General features: G+C 42.7%; 3 protein-coding genes across 5 annotated transcripts; 2 read left to right on the forward strand and 1 right to left on the reverse strand.

Annotated features, from left to right (window-relative positions):
- Positions 1-763: 763 nt before the first annotated feature.
- On the reverse strand, positions 764-12,364 carry LOC109625324 (regulator of cell cycle RGCC). Of its 2 annotated transcripts, XM_020080540.2 has the most exons (6): positions 12,226-12,364; positions 6,079-6,244; positions 3,408-3,569; positions 2,678-2,758; positions 1,981-2,043; positions 764-1,385 (listed from the first exon to the last, which is right to left on the reverse strand). In XM_020080540.2, the coding sequence occupies exons 2-6, from the start codon at positions 6,119-6,121 to the stop codon at positions 1,378-1,380; spliced, it is 357 nt and encodes a 118-aa protein (XP_019936099.1). In that variant the 5' UTR covers positions 6,122-6,244; positions 12,226-12,364; the 3' UTR covers positions 764-1,377. The 2 variants fall into 2 exon arrangements, with proteins under 2 accessions (XP_019936099.1, XP_019936089.2); XM_020080530.2 differs by lacking the exons at positions 6,079-6,244; positions 12,226-12,364 and adding an exon at positions 4,319-4,483.
- Positions 5,264-8,727, forward strand: pcdh20l (protocadherin 20-like). The gene is made up of 2 exons (XM_020080482.2): positions 5,264-5,624; positions 6,101-8,727. The coding sequence occupies exons 1-2, from the start codon at positions 5,394-5,396 to the stop codon at positions 8,636-8,638; spliced, it is 2,769 nt and encodes a 922-aa protein (XP_019936041.2). The 5' UTR covers positions 5,264-5,393; the 3' UTR covers positions 8,639-8,727.
- On the forward strand, positions 11,956-19,714 carry plp1a (proteolipid protein 1a). Of its 2 annotated transcripts, none has more exons than XM_020080494.2 (7): positions 11,956-12,094; positions 14,596-14,782; positions 14,951-15,107; positions 15,464-15,632; positions 16,922-16,995; positions 17,094-17,159; positions 19,423-19,714. In XM_020080494.2, exons 1-7 carry the CDS (start codon positions 12,091-12,093, stop codon positions 19,585-19,587), a joined length of 822 nt encoding a protein of 273 aa, XP_019936053.1. In that variant the 5' UTR covers positions 11,956-12,090; the 3' UTR covers positions 19,588-19,714. The 2 variants fall into 2 exon arrangements, with proteins under 2 accessions (XP_019936053.1, XP_019936061.1); XM_020080502.2 differs by lacking the exon at positions 19,423-19,714 and adding an exon at positions 17,527-19,287.
- Positions 19,715-20,276: the final 562 nt, after the last annotated feature.

Here is a 20,276-nt window from a genome sequence, read left to right on the forward strand (position 1 = left end):
CAAATATATTTGCAGTTCAGTGTTTGGCCCAAGAATACTGATGCTCAGAGTTGGGGATCAACCACCGCCTTTCAATTAACGCCTCACTCTTCCTCCTGAGCTGTAGCCGCTCCCCAATACGCAGCATAGATTAAGATTTGTTGACCGTCGCTTGTAGGTCGTCATTCTTTAGCACTGTAAAACTATTTTTGCAGGTGGATATAATGCTGATGTCTGTTATTTTAAAAGTGAAAAATCACACTACACAACATTCACCTCGTCGGTTTCTCTAAGCTGTGCTGCTTGATAAGTGGGTGACACATACAGTAAGTCAAGCGAGGTTAAGTACTGAGATGTTCTTCTACAGTGAAGCAAAGCAGAATGTTTCCTTCCTACTGTACAGACCTCAGATTTGTGTTAGGGCGTTATGACGTCAGAGCACAAATTCTAAATGAGTATTGTTTCTCTTCACCACAGCCAATGCATTTCCTCTTTAGGCAGTCTTCACGTGGTTTCTGACATTTCCTGATCACACATGGCAGAAGTGAAACTCAGAGCGTAACCAGGGTAGACAAACAGGAAGCAGAGAGAACAAACAAAGAAGAATGGGTGAAGGGCTCTGGAGACATGTGGTGCGACACCGGCGACAGCAAGTTTAGTGAAGGGGTAGGTGAGAATATAGTTTGTTGGCAGTACAGTCAGGAGTGAAACACTTTCAACAGTGTGTGTTTGTGTGGTCAAAGTTACTTCTCCATGTCAACAAAGAATAAAATATAGTACAACATTTGAATCAATATGTCATTTTATTTATATTTGCATCGATCTATACAACAATTTATATTAAAAAAATATTCACAACTGTACACTGGAAAGAAGGTCAGCATAAAAATGACATTTGATGTAACACAGCAGATCTGAACCCAATGGATTTGTGATTAGTTGTACTAAAGTGCCATCTGTGATTCTGAACAACAAAGATCAACATCCTTTTAAAAATAGGTATATATGGCACTGAGGATTTAGGACCCTTGCATAGCCCTCAGGAATTTCAATTGTGGCGTGTACATACTTTCTATGCGTTTTTCCAGATGCACCGACAGATGAAAGCTTTGTCTAGTTTGGAGAATATGTTACACATATCGGATCTGATGCTGCAGGGATGTCATCTCGCCAGCTGGACACAGCACTGCGGAGGGTCTGAGGGTGTTCTCACATTTTTTTTGGAATGGATTGCCCTTTTAATTTCTGATGTTAACCTTTTCCCCCAGAGCAGCCAGGGGAGCATTTGCTCCCTCGGATCTGCTCTGGTGAAGATCTGCCTGTCTGCTCGGCAGTAGCCAGCCACGTCGCCCCCGGCCTGTTCCTCCCCCCTCTGCGTGGCTCACTATTGCTCTCTGTTCACATCTCTGCAAGAGAGCGGGGGGAGAGAAAAAAAACACAAAAGCTCAGAAGCTAGAATAAGAGGGGGAAAAAGCACATATTAACACTCACACAAATATATACAGACTAATAAGTGAGTCTTGTTAGGATACAGGGGGAGTTGCAATTAATTCATAACATTAATTCTCCCTGTGTTGAGAGAGCTGATAGCTGAAAATGCATGATTTGTTCTTTGTAGAGTGAGTGTCTGTGTGCAGAGACATGTATGTGTTGGCAGTCCTCTGAAATAACACTGCTTTAGAACTGATAGCAGGATCACTATGCTTATGTAGTCAAGTATGCTATTATCACTAGAGGCCGTGCAGATAGTCCACCTGAGTCCCCAGACACGGCATTTACACACAAGAGGTGCTCAAAGATAAACAGCAGAGGAGGGCAGTACAGAGTAGAAGCAAGGTGGCTACTAGTACACGCTCTGTTTTTCAATGTGCAACAAAACACGGACTCCACATGGACCCGCCACCGGCATCACACGCTGCAGCCGTCTGCCTTGTCAGCTTATGTGCAAGAGGAATAAAGTAAAGATTGAGTGATAGGGGGTATAATTCTTTAAATACGCACCAGTGAGTTCCCGGTCCAACATGTCGATAAAGCTCTCAAGTTCCCTTGTGTCTCCCAGCTTGGCTGCAGAGAGAGGACAGAAAGAAACGGAATTTGAGAAAGTATAGAAAAAATAAGGCAGCATGGAACTTTTTTTTTTTTTGTGCAGCTCAGTTCAGTGGTATTTCCTTTGGAGCACAAGCTGAAAGCTAATCTAAGTCCCAGAATTACATCTGAACCAAACTGCTTTTGGACCGGCAAAAACATTTTCAAGCTTCTTTTCTACGAACGGAGATAAAGCTGATCTTAAGTACTATAAGACCTCGACAGCATGATGGATCCCACAAGAATCTCTCCTGAAAATATGTGAGTAAAGGTATTTTCTACAAACAGACGCCTCCTGGTTACATTCTTGGTTTCATCCATTGAAATTTAAGGGGAGTCTTTGCATTTGCATGAAACAAAATACAACTGCTTCCCCCCCACCTGAGCCACCATCAGCATTAACGACCCCTGGAAGTGCCTCGGAAAAACAGTGGGGGGGGGACTGAGACGTCACAGACGCAGCGGCAGGGGCTTTGTTGTGTAAAAACAAAAGCGCTCGCAGCCTTATGTACAGAGTTTTTGTGTGGCTGTGATAGTGATCAGAGCAACAGCGATAGTGATCACTGTAAGACGCGTGGCTATGTGGAAAGAGATAGATGGAAGCCTCCAGTACCTTTCGGTGCCAGCGTGATGCCTGCTGTGTGAAGCTCCTCCTCGCTGGTGTTCAAACTGTTTCCCAAAGAAGCCTCGCTGCCTGGGGGGGTGGTGGTGAGAGAGAGGAGGGAGTGAGTGGAGAAAATAAACTGAAGACAAGCACTGAGGCCTGCCAATGCAAATGATCAACAACAACAGTAATTTCCACACAATGCAGGAGTAGCAGATAATGATAACAACATGCAGTAAAGTGAAGGTAACCGCCCTCACTGTTAGCGGCTCCCAAGTGTCAGCTTTTTGAAAGCGGCTTGCCTGTTGAAACATTAGGGGGCCAAAATACTTTCAATAATGATGACACATGGGAGCAGAAAAACGCACCCTCCGCTTTCATCTCGCAACCGCCAAACAACGGGAGCAACAAAACAAAAAGAAAACTCGACGATTACAAAAGATGGGGTTTCCATAAATGCAGTTCATTCCAGTACACAGCTATTGTCATGAGAAAAGCAGCCCATTTATAAGAAGTGTACGGGGAAGTGTCCTCTTGTAACACTAATTTCATGCAAATTAAAAGTGTCATGCAGCAGTTGTTTGGGCTGATAAAGGGCCACAGCCGACACCCACGGGGCCTTCACACAACCTCACTCACCAGCAAATGATGCGGTAAATTATGTCTTTTCCTCCCTGTGCTCTTTACTTACAGCAAGACATTGTTATAATCACAGTGACATTGCTCCTTCATCACTCACTGTAATCAGAGTCCTCAACTCCGCTGTCGTCCCCCTGCCCCGAGCGACCTTTGGCCTTCAGGAACTGCTGGTAAGTGTGCGGTTTGCTTTGAGACGGAGCCTTCAGCTCCTCCACCACGTCCTGGAACTCCTGAAGCAGCTCGCCCAGTTCCAGCTCCAAGTCTGTGGAAAAAGTGACAGCAGTTGGAAGGAAGTCACGCTACATCACTGAAGGAGAATGTTAAGATCAGCTGAGGCGTTTTCATGAGAACCAACTAAGCACTGACGGGCAAAATTACTCTGTGATACAAGTGAAAATTATATGCATCTATACAACAACATGGTAAGGTCAAATCACGTTTAAAAGCCCTAGTTAAGCTCAGGAGATTTCAATATGAATAGCTAGCAAATATCTTGTTGGTCAAAGCTAGAGAAACCTGCAGTTGAATTTTATGCCAATGGGCTGTGTCAGAAAACGTTTAATAAACCAGCCTATAAGTTGTAAAAACTAAAATACCTGGTCTGTAAACTGTGATAGAAAAATATTACACGAATCAAAAGATCTGTGCTTTGCAGTAAATCAAAACTGCAATAAACGCAACAGATGCAGTTTAGGATCAACACAAATTAATTGAATTATTAAACGGGCATGGGACAAAGCTGCACCAGTCAACTTTAAGAAAAAAGGTTATAAACATTTTTTAATTTAATAGAACATAGCACGAGCATGTACTCAAATTCAAAATGTGCCCTTTGATTTAAGTCTATGCAAACCAACAAATAACATTAATTAGAAAATGTGTCAAATGAAAATATAACAGGCAAACTCTAACTGATTAGACAAGAATAAATAGTAAAATAAATATTAGAGACAGTCTGAAGTATTTAACTGCTGGGAGCAGTTTCTTAAAGCCCCCCGGTTGAGGACTCACCTGTAGCAATGTAGGAGGACATGCTGGAACAGTGAAATGAAGATGCCGTCGAGCTGCTCTGGGTTTGTGTGTGTGTTAAAGTGTGTGTCCAGAGTGGTTTAAAACTCAGGACAGGACTGCAGACTTTTATCATGAAGCCCTCAGCCAATCACGTCACAGAAAAACCTCAGAGCAAATGGAAAAAAAGTGGGCGGAAAGTTGAAAAGGAAAACCACACGCACATGAGACAGACGGAAAGAAAGACGACATTATGCAACTCCACTTGAGTGTTGCTCTGGGGTTTTTTTTTTTTTTCAAGGTTTTGGATTCAAAGTAAAACTTCGAGTTTAAAAGTTAGTATTCCTCTGTGTGGCTCGCTGAAGTGTTCACACTTCAGCAGTTGGCAACAGAAGGATTTTACAGAGGACCTTAAAGAGTCAGTGTATAAGCTTTATGGAAGAATAAAACTGCGGCCATCAACCCAAGTACATTGTAGAGGCTCTGACATAATATATAGTCAGGTATCATCTTAAAAGTTATACAGTCTACTGGGATGCTTTTATTTCACGATATATTTTTGATTGGCTGCATTTTTACTGAAGGTCCTGACTGTAGCAGTCAGGAAAGAAAACGCACTTGAATAAAAGAGTATCAACACCACATTTTCATATTATAATTCTGTTGTAAGTGCTGCAGTACCTTGCTCTGTTGATGGAGGCTGCTCAAAGTAAGTTTTTACCTCTAAAAATCAGCTGTGCAGGTTTGAGGGTCACATGAGCCATTTTTACTGAGACAGTTTAAAGTAATCCATTACAAGTGAACGGTCAACAGTTAAACTGAAACTTTGTACACTAGATTTTTACCCACACTTACTTTAGGACAACAGTTAATGATGTTCATTTTTTTTAATACACAGGTTAGGAAATGAAACATTGAGAAAACTGCATTATAGCATGTGAATAGAAATTGGTGTGTAATCACATTTGATATTTCCATAAAAATCCTGCTGAGTTTAGAGACAAGATATGTACACAACATAAGCCTCATGCTTACTCATTCTATTCATCAGGAATTTGTGTTGTTGTACTAACATGTGATGCAGGTGAAACCTGTTGTCCCTCCCTCACGTCTCTTGTGTCAGCCTCATACACAAGGTATGCTCAGTGTTGTGGGAGGGGCATGTGATGAATTATGCCTTCAGCTGTACAGGTTTAGGTTGCTGCCTCCGTCCCCGGCGTTCAGTCGCTGCCGGGGAACTTGGGTAACATGTGTGAGGGCAATGGGTCATGGGACTCCTGATAATATGAACTGGGCTGGACTGCTGCAGGTCAGTGAGTCATTGTGGTCTCTGCGTTTCTGAGTGTAGAGGTGTATGTGTAGTGTTATTCTGTATTGTGTAATTAAAACAGTGAACTGAATGTGTGCTGGAAGACCTGATGGAGACAACAGCAACATTTAACAAACTATCTTCAAATATATGAAATACCGAAATATTGCTAAAACTGTGGAAATGTACAGAAATGTTTTTTTCCCCGAACATCAAGTCCATGATTTCCTGTTTGCCTTTTGTTTTGTGTGTTTTATTTGTACGTGAGTTTAGTTTGAGATCAGGGAGAGGGCATCAAGTTACCATGATTGTGCAGTTGCCTGTTTTTAAAAGAGCTCACTGAGGCATGAAGTTTAAACCACCTTGAAAAAACTTATCTTGTCAGACTAAAGGGCAACGACATGGCTGCCAAATCATGGCCTCAAATAAAAAACAAAAAAATTGTTTCGCTCACAGTTTGTTTCTTTCTCCGACAGAATCTGCTGCTTTTGGTCCATGTCAGGCAGATCATGTGTGGCTCTGTCCGGTTTTCCATCCTAGAGGAACAGGAACCTGGCACTCTCGTCGGGTCACTCGGTGAACACTTCCCACCACCGTACCAGCTCCTGAACCAGGATTACCTGTGGATGGACAGAAACACAGGGAATTTCTACACCACTGAGAAAAAGATAGATCGCGAGTCTCTCTGCCCCGAGGAGACAAAAGCAGAAGAATGCATTATTCTACTCTATGCTATTGTCAAGCCCTCAGGGGATCTTATACAGTTTTCTGTGATCATAGAAGACATCAATGACAACACGCCTCGCTTTGAAAGCAGTGAGATACACCTGAGGATTTCTGAGGACGTGACTGTGGGGACCAGTTTTTTATTGGATGACCAGGCTCAGGACAGGGACGCCGGTCTAAATGGAGACCTACAGTACCAACTTGAATATTCGGATGATGATAATGGAGTTTTTGGTTTAAAATTTGAAGACGGGCTTTTCATTATGCTGGTTGTGCAAACAGCTCTGGATAGAGAGACTAAGGACCAGTATCAGATGGTATTGGTTGCCACTGACTGCGGTGCGGACCCTTTAAATGCTACAGCAACTTTAATAGTCACGGTGACAGATGTTAACGACAACTGTCCGCGCTTTAGCCCTGACAGCCCGCACAGTGTCAACATCCCCGGAGATTCCCCGAAGAACATGCTGGTGGCTCAGGTCAAAGCCGCAGACCCAGATTTAGGCCCAAACGCTGCCATCGCTTATTCCCTCAGTCCCAAAGTCTCCGAGCGGGCCAAGAAGCTCTTTAGCCTCGACAGCCTCACTGGGTACATCACACTAACACAGGACCTCTGGAGTGACAACTCTGAGGAGCTGGTGTTAAAAGTGTTAGCTAGCGGCCATCACTGCCCCCCAGCAGACACTCAGGTAACCGTATTTGTGCTCCCCAAGGCGACCCAGGAGCTGACGATCAAGATCGGGTTCATAGTGCAGCATGAAAACCAGACTATACTGTTACCGGAGAACCAGCCCCCCACTGTCTTAGCTGTTTTAGAGCTCGAGGGTGACAGCAGCTTTAAAGGCTCGTCTCTTGCCATTGAGGGTGAAATGCCTTTCACTTTGAGCCCGCAGAATGGCAAATATCTGCTTTCCACATCAAAGCCCCTTGACTATGAGTTGAAAAGAGAACATCACATTTCTGTGATCGTCCTCAGGAGATCAAGTGAAGCGTCTGCTGTCACTCCCTCAAGGCACGTGCTGAGGGTTTTGGTGGTAGACGTCAATGACAACCCTCCACGTTTCCCCCAGTCTCATTACCAGCTGGAGGTAGTGGAAAACAACCAGCCAGGGATACCACTGCTGCAGGTCTCAGCTTCAGATGCAGACAGCGGGAACAACAGCAGGGTGACCTACATGCTGGAGAAACACACATCTACCATCTTTAACATTGACCCTGTGACAGGTCAATTGTCTGTGTCAGCCGCTCTAGACAGGGAGCAGCAGGGTGCACACAAACTCACTGTGTTTGCACGAGATAGCGGCTCTCCTCCCTTGGAGTCCGTGACCACGGTGTCCATCCGTGTTCTCGACCAGAATGACAATTCACCTGTTTTTCTAACCCCACATTTCATCTTTTTCATCCCAGAGAATGTGCCACCGTTCGCCCAGGTGGGAAGGATCGGGGTGACAGACCCGGATGAAGGGGAGAACGGGAACACAGAGTTGCGAGTTGTAAACAGCTCTGTAATATTTGTTGTGGATAATGCACAGGGGATGCTTCGCACTAACACAAACCTGGACCGCGAGACAGAGGACCACTACGAACTCTACTTGCTGGCCAGCGATCACGGGCAGCCGATCGCTTTGACGTCCACTGCCAGGGTGACTATCTTTGTGGAGGACATCAATGACAACCAGCCAAAAGTAATCCTTCCCAGCAGCAACTCCTCATGCCTGACTGTCTCTCCTTCTGCTGTGGCAGGCAGCATGGTAACAAAGATCCATGCCATTGATGAGGACTCTGGGCTGAACTCAGAGATCACATACACTGCTGTGGCGCCAGATGTGGTGCAGAACAGCAGCCCGTTCCAGGTGGACTCAAGGTCAGGGAACATCACCTTAGCTAAGCAGCTTCTACAGAAGGACCTGGGAATGCATCACCTGTTCATTGTGGTCAGAGACGGGGGGAAACCAATTCCTCTTTACAGCACTGTCTGGGTTAATCTGCTGGTCAATGAGAGCATGGAGCCCTGCCACTTGGACAGGGCCCCTACCTGGACAGGGACACAGCAACTCGTTCAAACCCCCCCAAGTGCCCCCATGTGTGAAATGGAGTCTCCGACATCTGCTCAGCTGATCTTGTTGGCAGGTGTGGGTTTAATGCTGACATCCACATGTTTGCTTTTGGTGACAGTCGTTTTATACCTGAAACAGAGGAGAGGAAGAGTACGGCAGAAGACGAGGGAGCAGATTGAGGAGAATACGATTCCGCTTAGGCACAAACACAAATATTACTCCGATGAATAACAGAATAAAAGCAAGCAATGTGTATAATCCTTAATCATTCAATGTCAAAGATGAATGCAGCCTGTGAAATAAATGTATTCTGAATAATCGTCATAGGCTCCTTGAATTTTAATGCTCAAATGTGTTGAATTATTCCGACACAGTGTGTTCAAACATTTGTCAACAGCAACGCTCTGTGGAAAAAGAGTCCATCCATTTTCCTATAAAGATCCCTGTAAGCTACCAGAAGAGTAAATAAAAGGGGATCTGATAAGTGAAATATTTTTAGTTTCTTTCCAAATGACGAGAAATGTCAAACACCATAATTTGACACTGGTGATACATACAGTATTATCCACACTAAGATAAAGCGCATCATAGCAAAGCATTGCTGTAACACAAGTATTATCTCTAGGGATTATGAGTGCTGAAGCCAGTGGAAGACTGAAGTCATGGTCTGCTAAGTTGATTGGGCCTTTCTCAGATTTCTAACTGTGAGTGATGGGGAATCTAAAGTGTTCAGACACACAAAGGGGTTTAGCGTTCCTCTGGTCTGATGAAAGCCGCCGAAGAAGACGCTCCGCTCTGAGACAACCGCAGGAGGCGGACAGCGGGTGAGGACAGGTGAGAGGCGACGCGTGGGAAGGGACACCACCATCTCAAGTCACCGACTCACACCTGTTACCCGATAGCGCTGCTCGTCACCTGTAGTGCTGGATCGCACCCAAAAATGTGAAAAGACCTAGTGTACAGCGCTCAGTAAGCAAACAGGCTTGTTTTGATAGCAGATGTTTGGAGGGAAATCACACTGTGTTCAAAGAAATCTTTACAAAAGGCAGCTGCTCTCATGTGCCGCTGATACATTTGTATGCTGGAGAACAATGGCGATATCAAACCAGGTTAAGTGATGCATTTAGAATGAATAAATCAAGGATGAATCGCATTCACAAATCTGTGAACACACAATAACAGAAAGAGAATGCGTTAATAGCTTGCCTTTGCAAAAGAAAATGTAGTTTTTATCTTAACGGTATCATGAGCTATTGAGTGATCGTTTCAAGATGCACCTGTGCTGGAGAACAGGAGCGAAACCGAGAGTCGGAGTCTGTAAAACACAATGTACAACAACCTAGTTAGTGCTCAACAAGGCTTGTATAACGTGAGTGGTGTCTCTGAGGATTTGCGAGCTAGCAGCTCAAAAATAAATAATCTAATAGTGTTTTACTTTGAGACTCACTACATTAACTGAGAGGGAATAAAGAGCCCCATAACAAAATTACAAATTAAAATAGCCTCTTAACATGAGGTATTACAAATCCCATTTGATTACAACATGTGCACATTAATATTAATGAATGGGAAAAGTGTTTTTTTTAAAAGAGACATTTTGACATTTAAAAAAAACTGGTACAAAGTGGTTTTTACAGCATCATGTTGAGGGAGACAAAGCTGACTTTTCTCTAAAAATGACTGGAATTATGGAATAGTGTTGACTGTTGACTGACGGCAGGAGAAAGTCTGCCATCTCCTGGACACAGACGCAGCTAAATCTGGCTCTTATTTCTGGTGTTTGGCCAGAGGGTGGAGATGAATCAGAGTCTCTCACTCTGCCACAGTCAGGTCGCCTGAGATCAGTGATGTTTCCCTGCCGCATGCTGCTCTGCTCCACTCACAGCACATTTCATTTTAATCAAATTCACTTTTTTTCCTCCATCTCCGGCACAAACGTTTGATAGTGGGTTACGGGGTTGCATGAGTTGACATGGACAAAGAAAAAACAGCACTGAACCAAAATGCCCAGCGGATTTTTTTTTCTGAAATACACATCAGGGATTTTATGATTACACATGAAATAACAATTACATCTAACTGTAGTACCAGTGATTTTTCATCCCCCAACCATCCATGTTAAAAGGCTCTATTTGACTTCTTTAGAAGTTGAGTAATCCACATATTCATGTTCTGTGAACAGCACTTGAAGCTTCTATATCTTAAAGGAACATTCAAGGACCAAAAAGAATTTAAAGAACTTTTACCAGCTGGGATGTCAGATCTTTCTTGTTCAGTACAATGAAGAGTTAGGTGATTAAACAATATCAATAATTAGCGCAATATTCATCAATATAACAAAAGTCAAATATATATATCGATATAGGCTCATTCTCATACATTGTGTAAGCATGTTGATGAATTGTAACACACAATTGCTCTACGTCAGATTTGTGAAATGCAATGATGGAGGAAGCACTCAAATACTTTACTCAAGTAAAAGTACAAAGAAACAGACAAAATTTATTTAAGTAAACTTTTCTAATTGAGTGACAGTAAGTAGGTACTGGCTTTTAAATATACTTGCCGAGCCCAAATATTCCCACTATTAACTGCTAACAGTATATTTTGTTTGATTACAAGAAAAATACAGACGGTCACATTAATGAAGAATACTGCAGCTGATGCTACTGAAAACACTAATGACTTTTCTCTCACTGTAGGAGGAAGGGTCAAATGTTACCTGCCTGCATTATTGGATCAGTGGATCAATGCACCTCTCTTTACTTATTACTCTTCGAAAATATAAAAATCAATGTGGACATGTTTCTCAGTGCATTGCAAAAATTTAGTGGAGTAGAAAGTATAGACATTTGTGATGTATGAAGTGAAGAGCACCCGAAAATAGATCTACTTAAGTACAGATACATGAAAATTGAAGTACAGTAAAAAATGTACTTGGTAAAAATGTTTGAGTAAGTTTAAAACCACAACCTTCACAGGAGCATGAATCAGTCAATATACTGATAATTATCGCCCTTGTAGTACATCTGTAATTCTGCAGCCAAACACATAGCATGTGACATTTTTCCATGTGTGGAGCACATCACATGACACTGGTTTATACTGTTGCTGTTTTTATCTCAGGCAAATCACCTCCACTGTTAGAGTCTTGCCATTCTACATGATTCATGAGCAGTTTCGCATTTGCTTTTATTTATAATGCTGGAAATGGAAAAAAAAACGAAAACAGAGGCCTTGGTGAAGCAGGGATTGAAAAGGCCCTGCAGGGCTGGAATGACCAGTTCATGAGAGAAGTTAGATTTTCTTTTTCCAAGGGAAGAGAGGGGGGGAAACACATTTTCTCTTTTAAATTTGCATATATTGCAAGTTGCTCTCTCTCTCTACGCGTCAACAATGAACTTAGTACATTTCAACAAGCGCAGGGACCTTGGACTGCTCATTATTCTCTCCGCCCTGGGGCCCATTGAAAAGCGACATTGTTTCTTTAAGTTCGCGCTCGCACTCATCCGCGGGTCTGTCCATTGTTGAGGGAACAGAAAGCGAGTTGAGGTTTGATATCCGGGGGCCGGAGGAGACTAAGTTTGCGCATATCATCATCATCATCATCAGTGGAGCAGCTGCAGAGGAGGCAGACACAGTGAAGTCACCGACTGGTCGTGAACGCATCCTTCCTTCCAGACATGGGTAAGAAACTGCTGCCTTCACAAATCTAACTTTATTAGTTATTATTTGACCTGTTGTTTTCAAAGGTGGTTTCATGGGACTGCACATGCCTGCGGGAGAAGTTATAAAGTTTAGAGGTGGGCTGTACTCACCGGCTGAAGCTGCACTGACATGTTGAGATTTATTTCATGCTTCACATGACTCCGTTTCTTCCAGAGGAGCCTTGTCGCATTTGCTTTCGCTCGCAATCCTTCTCATTTTTTAAGCAACCTGACCTCAGCTCTGCATTTTCACCAGAAACTCTAAAAACCTGTGTTTTCACCTGAGCTGCAGGCGACACACACTGCTGGGTCAGAGCGCGTGAGCTGCTGGCGTCATTTACGAGTTGATTGGTGTGTGTGTGCGTGTGCACGTTTTTAAATGTGTGTGCATGGCTCTTCCGCGTCCACCTGTCGTGTGCACGCTTGGAAGGATGTATGGTGGCCCTGAAGTGCAAAACACAAACCGCAAAACACTGCAGCTTATATTGAAATACAATGGCAAATAAGAAAACACAACAAGGATAGTATACAAAACACAACAACAAATCACAAAACACATTTTGTCACCTGTTAAAACGACGGACAGTGCTTTCATCCAATCAATGACAAGCCGTGTCCACTGCAGGTAAATCCCCCTTTTCCTATAGAAGAAGATGTTGTCGTGGTTGTTCGTTGTCTTTGTGTTTTTTTTAATTTGCTTTTGCCTCTTTTTTAATTTTGTCAGTTGCTTTGCTGTAGGTTTTGTCGTATTTTCTCATTTGCTGTTGTGTTTTGTTTTGGTCTTTGTGTTTTTTGAATTTCTCATTTGCTGCTGGGTCTTCTTATGTTGTGCCATGTTTTGCGATTTGCTGTTGTGTTTTTTGGATTTGTCTTTGTGTTCTCCAATGTGTCGTCGTGGCTTGTGATACGCCCGTTGTGTTGAGCACTTCAGGGCCACCGTAAGCATGTGTAATTGCCCTGCTTTAATTAACTTCCTTTCTAATTGAACAATACTGAAATTAACTGTGTGTTATTAGCTAAGGGCCCTCTTCCATACTATAGTTAAGTTGTACAATGAATGAGAGTGATCACAGTTTGCCTGTCTGTCCCTGTCACACACACACAGCCATGTAGTTGTGTTCAATTAAAGAGCTTTCCATTTGCTCCTGCTGCCATCTGTGTTTACTGTAATGGTACCAGCCGCAGTCAGTCTGCTCCCATTGTGTGTCTCTGTTTGCATGCATGCATAGAAGCGTGTAATGGCACACATGCACACATAGTTGCCTTGTTTGTTTATAGATGATCTGTTTTTCTCTCTCTCCATCCTCTTTCAGTGCAGACAGCTCCCCCACTATCACTTTCTTGTCCCTGCGTCCCCTCAGAAGGAAGTCTATGTGTGTGTCAGGCATGGAGGTACCTCTGGCCTTTGTCTGCTTGACATTGGTGGCCCTTGTACCCCCATGATGCCGTGGGACAAAGACTGTTGTCTCTGCGGTCACAAAAGCAGCCTCTCTCTCTCTTTCACTTCGTCTGTCCTCTCTGTCCTCCCCCTTTTTCTCACACTCCCCATGCTGGGTGGTGAATGGAGTCAGGGTGCGAGCTGGGGTCAGAGCAGACACGTCCCCAGGCCCTTGGCCCTTGGCTTCCATTCAAGCAGCACATGACTCTGAGGGAGAATGCACAGCTTTACCAAGTGAACTAAAGTGTTTACAGCTGCAGTTTGATCCACAGTGAGGAATTGAAGCACGACCACTGTTTTTTTCAATGCTTGGTAAAGATTTATTTCAATAAAATCTCAGGAATGTAGATAGTTTCAGTTTTCAGTTGTATGTGTCTGGGTTTGATGATGTCCATCTCTGGACATTTCTGCCATCACCTCAGTTCAAAGGAATTTCGTGTGCTATTCACACCATTGAAAATGAAAAATGAGTTCCTGTTACTACACCAACCTCATTGTACACTTGTCTGTGGGAACTACTTTCTACCAGAGCATTGGTCACAATCCAAAGTCCAGTGTAACAGAAAAATGTTTCTTGATAGTTGTGATTTAATATTTTGTTTAGTAATGAAACACTTATTTGTGGATAACTCAGATATTTCAGCTTCATTTCTGGATAGCTGGAGGAAGTGGGGACGTATTGTGCATCTCTATGGGCTTTGTTTTGGGCTGTGAAGAAGTCAATATGGGTTGTGAGACACTGCGGTGGACATTTAATCGATTTTTGTGGATATTTCTTAATGCAACAATTTCTATGTTTATCAATACTGAGATAAAGTAGCAAACCTAGTTTAGAGCAGTGCAGATGAAAAAAACAAAGCAAAAACCATATTGGGTAAATCTCATTTCAAAACATGAGCAAAAGTAACCAAAAGTAGGATTTGTTGTTCGTTATTTGAATTTGTACGCTGCATAATTTCTACAATGTAATAGAGTACTTCTCACGTGTTGTCTTTCATAAAGCATGACTTAAAAACGTGTCCTGACTTTGGTGTTGTTAACAGGTTGCTATGACTGCTGTATGCGCTGTTTGGCTGGGGTGCCGTATTGCTCCCTGGTCGCCACACTGTTGTGTTTCTCTGGCATCGCCCTCTTCTGCGGCTGTGGGCACCAGGCGCTCACAGAGACAGAGAGACTCATCGAGACTTACTTCGCCCGCAACCTTCAGGACTACATCACCCTTGCCTACATGTGGGTAGTAAAATTGAGCATACTGTCATTACAGTGATGTAATGATGATCTTTTTAACCTTTCAAATGGGTTTTCTCCAGGGCTGTAGTCTCTTATTCTGAAGGTCTGGGCTCTCTGTAACCCTGAATTTTCTCTGTTTTCTTTTCCTTATATTCCTCTCCTCCTCAGCATACAGTATTTCCAGTATGTCATCTACGGCCTGGCCTCCTTTTTCCTCCTCTACTGCATCGTGCTGTTGGCCGAGGGCTTCTACACGACCAGTGCTGCCAGGCAAACCTTCGGAGAGTTCAGGAGCACCATGTGTGGCCGCTGCCTCAGCTCCTCGGTGAGAGGGCCAAGAGTGGGACAAGTAAAAGGGATTGGAGAGATTGGATGGGATTAATAGAAATATCACTCCCTGGTGGGTGCTGAGCTGAAAATCTTAAGGCTGCTGAAAAACCTTTGGGGACATTAAAAAGATAAGCGTACAGTGTGTGTTTGACCGGTTTTGGCGTGGGGGTAGGGAATGACGAGAACAGAGCGTGAGATAATAAGCAAAGCTAATAAGTGGAAACATAAATGTGGTCACTAAGTGAGTCATTGCTTCGCTGCTCATTAAAACCACTCTCCTTAAATTACTTGTGTGCATCAGTGTGTTATGATGATGCTCTGTAATGTTCATTCCGCCTTCTCCATGTGCAGTTCATAGTGATGACATACGTACTAGCTGTGCTGTGGCTGCTGGTGTTTGCCTTCTCCGCCCTGCCTGTCTACTTCTTCTACAACATGGATGCCACCTGCCACACTATTGACGTCCTGACCGAGACCCCAGCGAGTATCAACCAGCTCTGTGTCGACGCGAGGCAATACGGTAACAAGAAACCCCTTTTATGGCCACATATGTTTCTGACCTGCCATATTAATCATCATATATTCTATGTTTTTTTCTTCATTATTAAAAAATCTCATGAAAACACAAAAGCCAACAACAAATTGATCTTAATGCTGGAGATGTGCTGACACACTTTCTGAAACCTGGACCTTGTGTATCAGCTGATACAGAGTGCTGATCCGATACCAGTGCATTTAAAATATAACTTGCATAACGTATTTTAACACTTGAATCCTACTAACCCTGCATGAAGTGATGATTGCTATATTGTAGTGCCTGGCTCAGGGTTAAACCCTTTGAAAGGCAAATACATACAGAGAATGAATAGAATATCATCTTTTCCTAGTTTAACATACTTTCCCTTTGAACTCCTCGTGCCCCTTCTGGTTTTTCAAATGCTTCATGAGATTGTTATTGTGGTGCAATTGGCAACTCTGGTGCCCCCCCTTGAAACTGAATTTTTGTTTCACCTCTGCAACTTTCCAACATGAAATATGACCAACTTGCTGACATTTTAGCTGTCTCTGGCTAATGCTATACTGGATATCACCTCTTCTTCGCTCTTCTATAAACAGTACAGTGCAACTACAACACAGAAGAAGAAGGGAAAGAAAGTTGCAGTTTCACACTGTAGTTTTTTATCTCAATCCCACATATAGCCTCCTGTGGCTGTATGTGTTCAGTAGCTCATTAAATATGTAATATGTACTAATTTGCAGCCGAAATCTCTTCTGATTAAGTTTGCTGAAAGCTACAGCTGTTTTAGCAAAGACTTTTTTATTTGCGCTTGAACAACACTTTGACACCTCTTTACAATGTTTGCATTAGAACGAAAAGCAAAGAAAAATGATCAGGTCTGACCGACAAAAATTAATTAAAAACAATACATATAAATATATATATTAATCATAAAAAGGTCTGGAGATGGACATGCAGTTTTTAAGTAACGAGTAACATCTGACAAGAAGCTACTATGATGTGAAGTGATGAGGTCAGCAACTCTGTAACTAATTTACCAAACTTTTTACTGACTTTCATAGTTGAATTTTACCAGCCAAGAATTCCTTTTTCCGATTACTCCACACATGGACTCACAGTGAGAGCCACAAACTACTAAGGAAAACAATATTTAAAACAGATAGATACATTTTTTGGTTCATGAAATTTGTGGACAGTATGAAAAACTAAATAAAGAATAACTTTATAGCTTTGTCCTTTTATTGCCTCTGTACTAAATAGGATTGATGAGATGCTTTTAATTTCCACAGGGCTCCTGCCATGGAATGCGGTGCCAGGAAAAGCCTGTGGTATGACTCTGTCCACTGTTTGCAAGACCAGAGAGGTAAGGGACGAGGAAGTAAATCAAGCTCTGCGGTCATGCTCTGACATGAAATAAAGTAGACACGTTATCACCACTCAATGCAAATCTCCTCCTTTCAGTACCGAACGACCTACGACCTCTACATCGCTGCCTTCGCCGGAGCGGGCATCACTCTGCTGGCTCTGGTGAGTGACTACGCTTCAGCCAGGGTCAATTTTACAGCACATCGTCCACAGCTTGGTACAACAATAGCGTTATGGCTCATGTGACTAAGTGACGCTCAAAGTGTGGGCAGCGAGGCATCTCAGGCCTCCATGACTGATGATTTCTGCACTATCGCTCTCTGTTCGTTTTCCTCAGCTGATACAAACATCATAATAATGCTGTAATGTCTGGTGGTTTCCAGTCATGCAAACGCTGCAACCATCGTACTCACAGTTCCATTACAGAAGCTTTTAAAATGGATGATATATAGTAGTATTTTTATTTCTGGATTTATTCTGCACTTCACTTCTTTCCTGACACGTCCTGTCTCTCCTTCTTCCTCCATAGCTGACCTATACTGTGTCGACCACCTATAACTTTGCGGTTCTGCGGTATCTGGGGAGAAAGGGGATAGGCGCACGGTGTTAGGCTCACCAGCTTCCTGTCTGCTCTGTCACCAACATGGGGCTCTTAAGGCAAAAACAACAATTCTCTACTTCCACATCATCCTGCACGGGACCCCCTGTGGTTATGGACTAGAAATCTTGTCTTGTCTGTCTATTTTTTATTTTCCTTGTTGTCAACATTATTTTGTATTTCCCTTTCTTTTTTGTATGCAAGTGTTTTTTCTGCTGTGTTACTTCATTATTTTTCAGTTCACCAAAAATATTTGTAATTCATTGCTCTCGTTACTTGCTGAGGGTAGTGTCTTAAATTCATTTTGTTTTCCCATCACAGTCTAATAATAACAGGACACTAATATATTAACATGTGCAAGAAATAACCACCAACTGGCAACACATCTGCAGCTCAAATGCAGCTGTTACGGAGAATGGGGGATTATAGGTTGTCTTAGCTACCGTCCTTCACATCTGGTTGCTATGGTGGCAGACAAGCGTGCATTTGCCGTCTCACGCTGACCTCAGGACTTTTCTCACGAGCTGGAGAAAGGCCTCAACAATGGAGTCATGCCTGTTGTGAGAGCTGACCAATCAGGATCCAGCTCCGGGGGCCACCTGCGCTATGAGTCTCTGCCAAGGGTTATATTACACGTCAAGGGAGAGGGTCGCCTGGACAAAGAGAGGGTTAGACCTCTCCAAAACCCACAATGCAGCTCTTCTGCATGTGGGCAGCAACCACACAGACACACAACACATCCACATGCTGCCGCCTGACCCCTACCCCCGCCCCTGAATAATGGAAATCGTAGATTCAGATTGGATGAAGAGGCAACTGAAGGAATTTTAGATGATCTCGAATAGTTTCTTTGTGACAAAGGGACATAATTGTTTAGTTCTGATCTAGAAAGGTCTGAAATTGTTTCTCATCATTTTGAGATGGCTAAAGCACTAGGTGCTAACTTATCGAGTAACCTCACATTATTAGATGCAAAACATATTGTTGAGGTGTGACTCCCCCCTGCATGACAGAGGTACTTTTATAGACGTAGGACATCTTTGTTTTGTCTCTAATACTTTTAGGAGTTGTGTTGTAGTTATTGTATAATAACTCTTTTTTACTTACTTTATCTGAATTTACTTTTACTAAACGTTTTGTAACATAATCAGTAGGATTATTTACGGTGGCTGAGAGAGCTCAACGCACTGCAAATTAAGAAAACATGCAAATAGAAAAACCACGTGAATTAAGAAAACAACTTCATCAATTTGGCGACACATGCACTGCAAAAAGTCACAACACAAACAAACTGAAGAAGTGATGAACCTGGCTGTAGTTCAATGCTTTGTGGAGTTCCATCACCACTGACCAGTAGCAGACTTCAATTACTTCACAAAGCATTGAACTACAGCCAGGTTCATCAGTTTTTTGGGTCCCCTGGAAACAAGTGTCGCTGGTTGTAGCAATGTTTCTGTATTCGCTTGTGTTGTCAAATTAATTAAGTTGTTTTCTAAAATTGCACGTGTTTTCTATTTGCATGTTTACTTGATTTGCAGTGCGTTGAGCTCTCTCTGCCACAGTCATTATTCTATGTGGTGGAAGTTTTACCCAACTCTAGATGGTGGATTTGTCAAGTGACAGCTGGTTGTTTAATGATTACTTTTTTTGCGTTGGTAATATTTGATAATAAAATGAATATTCTTTCAATTATTTGTGCAAAATGTCTGTTTGAAGAGTGTGTGTGTGTGACTGTCTGTTGTAGCGCTGCATCCTTGGCTTCCTGCCTCGTGTGGGGGCCAAGGTGTTTTGTAAGGTGTTTTGTATTCTTTCCTCTTGTGTCCACAGGTGCACGGTTGCCTGCACTTGGCTGTGTACCAGATGTACAAGAGGAAGCTGAGGCACAGGGTGAAAGAGGAGAGAGCAGGCTACGACCTGTGTGGGAGGCTGCAGAGGGACAGAGGGGGGACGCTGTGTTCTCCGTACCCTGCAAACACGTTGGATTCCTCCTGACAGCGGCACCAAATCCGCTGCAGAAGCTTCACAACTGAGCTGATCATCAAAATACTGTTCTGTTGTCAACTTTGTAGTAATTATTAGATCAATTCCCTTCATTAAGTTGTAAAATGGTACAAATGCAGTTATGTTGTTTGGTTTTTTTGCCTACATGCTCAATATTTTGTGCTTATTTCCTATAATATTCTGTTTCTGGCCAATGGCTGAATATATCATTAAGTTAGAGATAAAAAAAAAAAAAAAGTTTTTTGAAAGGCAGGCAGGATGATAAAAATAATTCTGCCTAGGTCAGATTTCACAGTATGCAGTGCATGCTTGCTATCCTTTCTTAATGAAGGGAAAATAAACAGTGTTCACTGTCTCCTGGGTCCCACACATACTTGGTTATTCAATGACATTCAAGGTCTGGCGTGATGAAATTCAAACAAGGTGCATTTTATGATAAAATATCAAGACTTCAGTTTGAACTGCAAAATCGAAAAAATGCTAATTATTTTCAACATTGCTGCTTATTAGAGCTGAAATTGAGGCCTTCTTTCACCCTGATGGTAAAGTGACTGGAGAAAGGTGGAGAACTTAAAGTTACTTATAAAACTGAGTGACCTATTTTTGGTTTTAAAAATAGTTTAAAAAAGTCTTTTGTTTCCAACTTGAAAGTCATTTTTTGAAGCCGAATACTTTCATGG

Source organism: Paralichthys olivaceus, chromosome 9 (assembly GCF_024713975.1).
Source record: "Paralichthys olivaceus isolate ysfri-2021 chromosome 9, ASM2471397v2, whole genome shotgun sequence".
NCBI classification, from domain to species: Eukaryota; Metazoa; Chordata; class Actinopteri; order Pleuronectiformes; family Paralichthyidae; genus Paralichthys; species Paralichthys olivaceus.